At 55.1% G+C, this 10151-nt stretch overlaps 1 protein-coding gene across 5 annotated transcripts in view; it reads right to left on the bottom strand.

Annotated features, from left to right (window-relative positions):
- JADE2 (jade family PHD finger 2) overlaps positions 1–7610 on the bottom strand; it is a 51856-nt gene extending 44246 nt beyond the window's left edge. The window contains exons 1-2 of one of the 5 annotated variants that reach the window (XM_080803449.1): positions 6013–6206; positions 3564–3642 (exon numbers count right to left, since the gene is read on the bottom strand). In XM_080803449.1, coding sequence (XP_080659575.1) covers positions 3564–3642; positions 6013–6140 — 207 coding nt within the window. In that variant the 5' untranslated portion in view covers positions 6141–6206. Of the gene's footprint in view, positions 1–2106; positions 2292–3563; positions 3643–6012; positions 6207–7590 lie in introns of those variants that run through there. The other 4 variants (XM_080803447.1, XM_080803446.1, XM_080803445.1 and 1 more) reach the window with 4 other exon arrangements.
- Positions 7611–10151: the final 2541 nt, after the last annotated feature.

Consider the following 10151-nt stretch of genomic DNA (forward strand, 5'->3'; position numbering starts at 1 on the left):
GAGACAGGGAGGACTCCTTCACCAAAGCCAAAATCCAGGCCAGGGTGGTGGGTGCTGACACTTGGGTCTTGGCCTTTAGTTTCCTCTCTCCACTGGCCCCTCCAATCTCTCCCAAAGCAAGGTCGGCTCTGGGAGAACACCCCAGTGTCCTAAGGCACTTACTTGTGGGGATAAAAGTGCTTTTGAAGCCCTACCTATAAAGGAGAGTCTAGGAGAGCAAGGGTCCCCTTTTCCTCCCCTTGCCACCTCCCACACCATCCCCAGCACAGAGACACAGAGATGCAGCTCTCCTCTGAGCATGGTGTCCTAGGGGTCCTTCAGTGCAGCAGCCCCACGGCCTCTCTGTGCAATCTCTGCCCCACAGCCAACCCCTGACAAGTCCAGTGGGCTCTCCCTCCAGAACTTACGCTGAATGCATCCATTTGTCCCTGCCTGTCTACTGATACCACCCTGGCCCGAACCAGTCCCATCTCTTGCCTGGACTTTGCATTCATCTCCCAGCTCCCGCTATCGCTCCTCCCCTATCTAGAATCCACAGAGCAGCCAGAGTGACCTTTAAAAAAACATAAATCAGATCATGTCATACCCCCTTTTTAAAATATTTCAAAGGCTTCCTGCTGATCAAAGGACAAAACTCAAACTCTTGACCACAATATCCTACACGATCCGGCCCCTTCCTACCTCAGCAAGTTCACAGGGCCCACTATCTCCTTCCTCACGGCTTTCTAGCTACACTGGTCTCCTTTCATCTCTGGAAAGAAGCCACATATTCCATGCTTTGGGGCCTATGCACAGATGTGCTCTCTGCCTGGAAGATTCTATGTAGTGCGTACATGTCTGATGTTTTATCCTTCACATTTCAGCTTAAATGTCAAGGAGGTCTATGCCCACTACCTTATCTAAAGAGAGCCCACAACGCCGTTAGTCAACATCTTCAGAGCCTCCACCACAATTACAGTCTGGTGATCTACTTGTTGAATGCCTTCCTCCTTGGAGAGGAGAGTGAGGAGCACCGTCTGTCTGGATCTCCGCGGGAGCCCCGATGGCCCCTTATATTATCCCCAGCACACAATACGGGCTTGGTACCCAGGGAGTGTGGAGTATGTTCTTGTCCCCTCCCTATAGAAGTGTGGGGAGCAGAGTCCAGCTGGCCGGCCTGCAGCTTGCAGGAACAAACACCCCAGGCCAAGATTTTGTCCTGTTTTCACAGCCTGCCTTCCCCATCTTAACCTCACACATTTTCCAGGAGGCTTTATTTGGTTGGGCTCCTGGCTAATGATCAATGTCAACTCAGTAATAGGGCAGCAATTTGGTGGCAGATGTTTTCTTGGCAGCACTAGCCATTGGTCTTAGTGGGGGCCTTGGGTCTGGACTTGAAACACCAATGCCCAATGCCAGCCCCCTTTAAAGACCTCTCCGCAAATAAACTCAAACACCCTGGGCCTCCATTAACGCTCTTCCAGCTGACCCTGGGAACAGTGGGCCTTTCAGCTCCACTAGTGCAGCAGCTCCCCGGGCAGTTAAAACACCCCAACCTGGCCTCCGGCCTCTTCTCCCTGGGGGCCACCAGGCCTGCCCTGCCCGCCACCACACACAGCAGGACCTCGTCTTCCTCCTTAAAAAAGGTAAGGGGGGGGATGGCTTTCAAGCAGGCAATTTACCATTCCAGACACAATCTTTCAAAGAGAAACAAAAACTCTCCCTGTCTGAGGCAGACCGCTTAGGCGTGTGTGTAATAAGATGCTAATACAATTTAATGATATTTCGGCTGGAAAACCTGTCCTCAGAGCCTCCTTGTGTCGGGAAGGCCAGACATTCAGAAAACAAGAACTGCATGCTCTTAAACCGCTTTAAGCGGGGGTCAGAGCCCCGCTCTTTCCTATCTCTCATTAACTTTAATGCCTTCTCGGGGACAGTAATTGCTATTACAGAAAAGATTTTGTACACACAGATCCTCAAACTTGCTTCTGCGAGCATAGGGGCGCCTTAGCCCTCCTCCAACACTCATCATGGCCCACCTGCAATTCCAAGTGTCCCAGAGGGTACCCAGCTCCCTTGAAACATGCTGCCCACACTTACCCCCCAAACCCAGTTCTGGGGACATACCTAGGGGATCCTGGAAGAATGAAAGGGGCTTTGTCTACTTTGTCCTTCTGCACCTTCTCACCCTACCCTCCACCTCAGAGAGGGCAAAGCTCAGTCCGCTCGCTCCCACAGACGGCTGCCCATTGGCCACTGCAGGGTCCTTCGGAGCCCTTCTTCAGGGAAGAGAGCTGGCTCTCTGGCCTAGCCTAAAGGGGAGAGATCAAAGGTCAAAGCTGCATCTGGGCCCTCTGCAGATCATTAATAATAGTAAAAATGGCCAATACTAATCAAGTGCTTACCGCATGCCTGGCTTTGGGTTTAATCTTCTTTATGCAATATATTGCTCAATCCATACACCAATCATGGGGTAGGGACTGTTATTAACCCCACTTGCAGATGAAGAAAGTGAGGCACAAAGCAACTGTCACAGCTGGTGACTTCATAGCTATAGCATTTAAATACAGGTTATCTGACGCCAGGTGGTGTACCCTGCCCCTCCCCCCCCCTCCCGCTGATACTCAGGCCCTTTGTAGCCCAGAGTGTGGCTGAGGTACTCCAGATTCCTATGGGTTATCTGAGAACCTTTCTGGGTTCCTAAACTTTGAGCCACACAATCAGGGTCCTATGTGGATGGAAGACAAAGCAGGCCAGGGATAACTCCTCCCCACAATCCTGACCTTGCCCTGGAGCACCTAAACGTAGAACTAACTGTAAGGTCTGCGAAGAGCTTGCTGGATGAGTTTGAAGAATTTGGACTGGAAATCACTGAACCCAGTCTTGGGTATAAGATAACCTCCTCCCTGTCACCAGCAACTCCAGTTAACCAGAACACCCTGCTCGCCCCTCCCCCCCACCGTCGCCAGTGCTACCTCAAAGATGTGGTAGTGCCAAAGGCCTACTCTCAAAATTCTGGGGTGCACCTTGGGGGCTGAGACCAGCAGTCCCACCCCACCTGCCAATGAAAGGAAAGTGGAAGCTCTCTTGGATTAGTGTTACTAGCCATTTAGCCGAGCAATTTAGGCAAAGGAAAAGCATGCTGGATGGGAAATGTTCTGGAAACATTGCTGCATCCCAAGTCCAAACAACTTTGTCCTTAAACACTTCATCTCCAAAAGTGCTAGAGAGACCTTTGGCCAAACAGTTTCAAAACCAACATTCAGTGCAAGGCTTGCTGCCTGGGGCAAGGACTTCCCTCTGTGAGGGATTTGCTGTAGAACCAAATGCTTTTCCACTCCAAACACCCAACAGCACTTGGGACAACGCAGAGGACTCCAGATCAAACAAACATCCCCTTTTTTCCCCTACCATGCAAACTTTCTCAATAAATTATTCGCCCACTTCGGATCAAAGCCTGTTTTGCAGCCTGTGACCTAAAAAGCAAATAGCGTCTCTTAAACATGAAAGCCCTCCTCCCTGCCTGGGTCGGCTTTATTACTCATTCCTTCCCCTTACAGTTATTCTGTTGTTATTTTCCTCCTCTGCTTGTTAGATCGCTTTGCAAGTCCCAACCCGCCTGAGGAAGAAGAGACGGGAGGGATGATTCGTTCACTTGGGGCCCTAAGGTGAGAGAGGAAGTCAGGGTAGGGGAGAAGCCAGCACCCTGGGAACCCAGGAAACAGGGCCAGGCCCGGTTGGCAGCTCCTTGCACGGCCCCTTTGCCAAATGTCCTACTGGGAATTTTACCAGTAAAGCCAGGGAGTTAATGCCACTGTGGGAGGAGGAGCCAGGCAGCCGTACCACCACCTGGGCCCCTGATTCAGTTTGCAAACAGAAACGTTAAGGGGACATCCTGACAGCTAGTCTAGGCTCAAAGCTCAGGGCTCCTCCCCTTTCCAACAAAGGCAAGGCGGCTGGCCAGTCCTGCCCTTTCAGCCCCTCCCCAATCCTCTTTAGCGCCGCTATGAGTGCAGACAAGGAGCCTCCCTATAAACCCCTACAAAACTCAGCCTCTGGGTAAAACTTTATGTCCCGCAGTGGATGAGCGAGGGGTGCTAAGCGCGGGAGCAAGGTCTGGAAATCTGCAGAGACCAGAGTCGCCCGGCGCAGCATGCCCTTGGCTCAGGGCACAGGGAAACACGGTCCCTCCCGCCCCCAACAGCCCCGGGCACAAGAGACCTGCAGCCAAGGTGGTTAAAAAAAAGCGCCCCGGCCCGCGGTTGAGGTTAAGGGGATTGGGAGGGGGGTGGCGCGTGCCTCCAGCCTGCCCCTGGAGGCAGTCCGCGGGACCGCAGGCTGGAGGCGCGCCGGCGTGATTCCGACCGCGGGAGCCGGGAGGAGGAGCCGGAGGTGGCTGCGGGGGGCTCCGGCCCAGGCGAAGGAAGGGCAAGAGGCGGTTCGGGCCGGGGGCGGCGGACCTGACGCCTGGGGCGGGGGGAGGGCTTTAGGTGAAGCCGGTAAGAGGAGCCGAACCTCTAGGGAAGTGGGCAGCTACGTGTGGCGGGGGACTGGTTGTGTGTGGGGTGTCCTGGGCCTCTGGAAGCCACAGCGAAGCCTTCCTGCCTGTCTCGCAGACATCCCCACCTTCTGATATAACAGCTACGAGTCGCCAAGCTGACCCCTTCTCATCCCTTGGCCTGGAGACTAGAGTGTCTTAGGCTCAGGGATAGGCGGGAAGGGACTGGAGGGAGCCACAAGTCTGCAGCCAGGCGGGGAGGAAGCGGGCGGGTGCCGCTCCGCAGGCGCAGGCGAGTGGGTGGGAAGGAGGGAGGGAGAGAGGGAGGAAGGAGGTGAGGCCGGGAAGATGCCACTGCCGGGGGCGGGGCGCGGCCGGGGATCCGGGAGAGGGACTGCAGCGGTGCTTGGTGGGGGCTGGGGCTGCAGTGTCACTTATTTGAGGGTCAGGTGTGTATGTCCCGGGCTGAGACTACCATTTGCCTATATCTTCCCGGTACCACCCAGGGGGCAGAGACGGAGGCGGAGGGCAGGGGACTGCAGTACCGTCCCCGAAGCGGGACGCGAACCGGCAGAGTTGGGAGAAGGTAAACAAGGGCCACGCCCCCTGCCGTCGCCCCGCGGGCGCGCACCCGCCGCTCCGGCCGCAGCCGGTACATTTCCACTCTCCTAGCGCTTCTCCCCCGCCGGTCTCCCGCGCAGCCCCGAAGGGGGGGCTGTCCCCGACCCCAGCCCCCGCCCGGTACGCCGGGGCTGCACACCCGGCATACTCACCTGGAAAGGGTGTCCCCCGCCCCTCCAAAACACTGTGTTTAATTTGTGCAGAGCCTCCGCGCCCGGGAGCTAAGCATGCTGCCCCCGCGTGCAGCGCCCGCGTGCACCCAACCCAGAGAGGGGGCGACAGGGCGGAGGCGGTGGCCCCCGGAAGGTGTCTGGGACCGGACCGGCTGCACGTGAGCCCAGCGCGGAGTCATGTGCACCGGCTCAGCCCGGTTCGGCGGCCGGACGTGCTGCGTATCAACAAAATGAAACTCAGGGCGACAGGAGGGCAGATAGCTCCAGGTCCTCTGAACGCCCATCCCCGGCGGAACGACCTCCCCACCACTGCTGTCTCCCGCCGCAGCCCCTCCGCGCGGCCAGAGCCCGCGGGGCAAGTTGCAGCCCTGGCGCGCCCCCGCCCGCCCGCGCCCCCTCACCGGCCCGGGGGCGCTTTGCCGCAGTCATTAATAAAGAAGGTCGCCAAGCTCACCCTTCCAAAAGTTGTTGTTGCATGCGCCCCTCTCAGCCTCCCCGCAATGTACTCTTTAAAACACGACTGACCAACATGCGCAATCTCTCTCCCCTGTGCTGTGCATCCCCCCCCCCCCCCGCGCCCTGGCTTCCTAGAACAGGCAGCCAGCAGGAGAGAGAGGGAGCGAGCGAGCAAGAGAGAGAGAGAGCGAGCGAGGGAGCGAGGAGCGCTGGCAGATCTGTTGCAAAAACACAAAATAACGCCGTGGAGATGCGCAGGGCCCATCGCTGGGGGCTGGATCTTACCTTCCTCCACGGTGCCCTTCCGAGGGGTGCTGCCCTGGACTACGCGCCGCGGCGGGGGCCGGCGCGGGAAGGATGCTCCCGAAACCCCGAGCTCCTGGGGCCGGCGCGGGCGGGCGGGGGGCGCGCATCCATCCGGGGTCGCGGTGAGGGAGGCGGCCGGGCCCGCGGCGTCCCCGGCCCCGCACCCTTGCTGGGGACGGTCAGCCCTCTGGACCTAAACCCTTGCCGCTAGGAATGGGCGCAAAGTAACTCCATGGACGCTACTCACCCCCCCCCCCAAAATAGCCTCCAACTGCGATGGCCGCGGTCGGCACCATTCACCAATCCCCCTGTGTATGTTTCTGTTTCTTTTTAAACCAAGACTTCCTTGTGATCTCTTTAGAAAAAAAAAAAAAATGTGTTGGGGTGGGGGTGGGGTGGGGGCGGGCGGGAGGAGCGAGGGAGGGGGAGTAGCCACTTTTTTCTTATTCACTCGGATCTCCACTCCTGACACCCCCAGCCGCCCGCCCCACCCCCCGCCCAGTTGTTTGGCTTCGGAAGCGGGTCCAGGTAGCGTTGCAGGCCTCATGGGGGAGGGTGCTCTGCCGGGCTGCCCGTCTGCCTGCACCTCGGGCCCAGACTCCCCATGGGCTCTGGGGCGCCCCCAGCCCGCCCTGTCCCCAGGGCCGGGCCCGAGCGGCGGCTGCGCCCGTGCAAGTCCCATCAGGTCTGCTCACACTTCACACACTCACACACATACCCCGCCCCTCCACTCTCTCACTCACACTTTCTGCTCACACTCCGCCCCCTTCGCGCCCCAGACCCGGGCGGCGCCCCCCGCAACCTTTAAAAAAAAAAAAAAGCAAGCTTATACTTAAAAAAATCTTTTGGCGCCATATTAATGACGTACTTAAAATTTGCCATTTCTCCCTGCGTCAAAAAGACGTTTCTTTGCAAATAACAGCCTGAAGGCGACACTCGCGGAGGGAACGAGGTTTGCACTAAGCACCCCGCCTCCCGGGGCTCCAGCGCTGGAAGACCCTCGCCCTAGGCCCTGCTCCTGAATCGCTGGTTTAAAAATGCGAATCGAATAAATCGCGTGGCGCTTTGCAGCGCCAGAAGTGAGCAGAAAGTGCTGGCAGGAGCTGAGGGGAGGGGCGCGCGCGCGAGTCTGGGGGAGGGGGCGCGGCCCTCCTCCCCCACCCACGGCAGATGGAAACTAACAACCCGGGCGGGGGGAACTTGAAATTGTGGGCGACCTCAAGAAAGAGGGGCGGTCCGTAGAGAGGGTCCTTCTCGGGTTCGTCGCCCCCTCCCCCGCCCGGGTGCCTCCGGGCTCCCAGCTCTGCCCCGCATTTCCGGGGGTTGGGGAACGCAATGATGGGTGGGTGGGTAACTGCTCGCCCCGGTCCCAGTAGGAGTTTGCCCCACGGTGTCCCCTTCCCCCCACCCCCAGCTCGTCCTTCCCATTACCCCTAAAGGGTTAAAAACCGAGGGGGCAACTTCCAAAGGCTGGCACTGGGCGAGGAAGCGGGGCGCCCCTTTCCCCACCCTTCGCCTCCTCGCCCCTCCTCCTCCGGCTCCACTTCCCGACTTGACCTTGTGGTGCACAAACAGTGCGCTCGGATCCTCGCAGTTTCTGGAAGAAGCGCTTGCGCTCGCCAGGCAGGCGGGCTGTCGGGCGGCTCGCGGGCGGTGGCTGGGCCTTGGGTCGGTTCCCGGAGCCACGGGCCACACCCACCCAACCCGCTGCGCCCGCCGCGCTCACCTTCTCTCTAGGAAGGAGCTGGGCTGGCCTCCTGGGTGGGGTGGGGTGGGGGGCAAGCTGCAGCCTTCTCCGGATGCTCCCAGCTGGGGAGGGGGTGGTCTGGTCTCAGGCTGGGTTTTGTGGGGGAGACCTGGGAGCCTGGGTCAACATCCCCAAAGCATCGTTGCCAACTTTTCTTTTCCTCTCCCTTTTGGCTGCCCCTCAGAGATAATCCAGTAATTTTTTTCAACTCACCTTTGGCTTTGACGGCACGTGGGTGAGTTGTGAACGGGGACAGGAACCGCCTTCCCTCTCCAAGACTGAAGGTTGTTTATTCTTTCCTTCTTTCCCTTCTACCCCCCTTCTGGGGAAAGATAAATATTCAATTTACATAAGATGACATTTATGTGACAATTAAAAAGATCCCCCGATGGAATGTTGTGAACACATTTGCTTATAGGAGAAATAAATCTAATAATAAACAAACTCATAATAACAGCACAAATCCTCTGACAGGGTAGATTGTCTACACAACAAAGAGGGAGATGATGAATGCAGAAATAAGCACTTTTTGCAACAAGAAAGAAATATGCGCTCAAAGGGAGGCACTGCAACATTTCCTTCCTTGGCCTTCATTCACAAAGTCTGGGGAGGCTTGTCTGGCAAGATTGAGGAACTGGGGTACCACCTCTTGGTTAGACCTGACTCCAGCTCTGAGTGGTCAGTTGTTAGGATTTTCTCAAACCCAAGCTCCATGTCAGAAAACATGACACAGGCTGTTCGCATGTAACAAAATGGTTAACTACCTGGATTCTAATCCTGGGTTTGCAGTTGAGAAGCTACTTGATGTGGACAAGTGCATTCATCTCTCTGGGTCTCTTTCCTCTTCCATAGAACAGGATGGCTGGAGGGGTCCTGAAGCGGTGTGTCTGTATATATGCTGTTTGTGAAAACACAAACACTCCTGGCTCAGAGTGCATATCACACACGAGCACTTTTCCTGGTGCTTAAGTTTTGGAAGGGTGAATGCGCTCCCTGAAAGTTCTTAACACTGAAAAACTTCAGAACAATGATTTCTGTCTTGCTCTCCATGAGAACATAGACAAGATCTCCTGGTTAGGGCAAAAAGAAAGGCCAGGAGAAAAAACTGTGGTACGTGGTGGGCTTCATGGTCAAGGTCCAGATAGCAGTCTCAACCACACATCTGAAGTGGGAATGGAGGCACACATTGACAGTGGCACAGCCTAAAGAAACTGCTCTGATCAGGTCTAGTTGCAGAGGGCTAATGTGCACCAAAAGGCAGGACAGGCTCCTCCTCTTAGCGGTCGGGATCCTGTGACCTTGGCAAGTAGTTATAAAATGACCTAGAGAGATAGAAGAGGGAGAAGATGACCGTTTATAGAGCACCTGCTCTGTGCTGTGCACTATGCAACTCATTCCATTTTGTCCTCACAAAAATCTCATTTTACCTATTCAGAAAGGTTTAGTGACTTACCAACAGTCACACAAGCTAGCAAGTGGTTATATAGAATTGGCACCTAGCAGACGATCCCAAAGACTGCATTTTTTCCATTTTACCACACTGCCAGAAATAAAAAGTATTAGCATTATTGGTTTCATTGAGGATGGGGCCCTGATTGCCATAATAGCAAGAAAGAATTTTGTGGGTGGCACTTTGCCTCTAAGGTGGTTCACTGAATTTGGGGGAAAGCCAGGTCCCCAAAGGAGTCCTTGGAAGGCACTTCTTGTTTAGGACTGGAAGCTCCATCAGAATTCTTGGATTTCCACTGCTCTCTGCTACTGTTTAAGGTTAACCTTGAAAATGTTAACAGAATAATAGCAATGGAGCTAATTATAACTCCTTAGTCTTTAGTAAAAGTCTCACAAATCATTAACTTATTACAGAAAAAAAAAGAAGAAGAAACATAAAGTTCTTGGAGATGTAATCATTCACATTTGTCAACAAATATTTATTGAGTGCCTCCTGTGTACCATGCGTCATGCTAGAGGCTGAGGACACAGCACAAAAATGATACCCTCTCACAGAACTCACTTTCTAGTAGAAAGAAATACACAATTTTTTAAAAAAATAAAATATTATATTTAGGGGCATCTGGGTGGCTCAGCCGGGTAAGCGCCTGCCTTCAGTTCAGGTCATGATTCCAGGGTCCTGGGATTGAGCCCTGCATGGGGCTCTCTGCTCAGTGTGAAGCCTGCTTCTCCCTCACCCATTCCCCCTGCTTGTGTTCCCTCTCTCGCTGTCTCTCTGTGTCAAATAAATAAATAAAATCTTTAAAAAAATATTATATTTGAAGGTGAGTAAATGCTATTCTGAAAAAATTAAATGGGAAAGGGGGATAGGGAATGTGGTCATGCAATTTAAATAGAGTCCTCAGGGAAGAACTGCCTGAGA

Source organism: Martes martes, assembly GCF_963455335.1.
Source record: "Martes martes genome assembly, chromosome: 5".
Taxonomy (NCBI): domain Eukaryota; kingdom Metazoa; phylum Chordata; class Mammalia; order Carnivora; family Mustelidae; genus Martes; species Martes martes.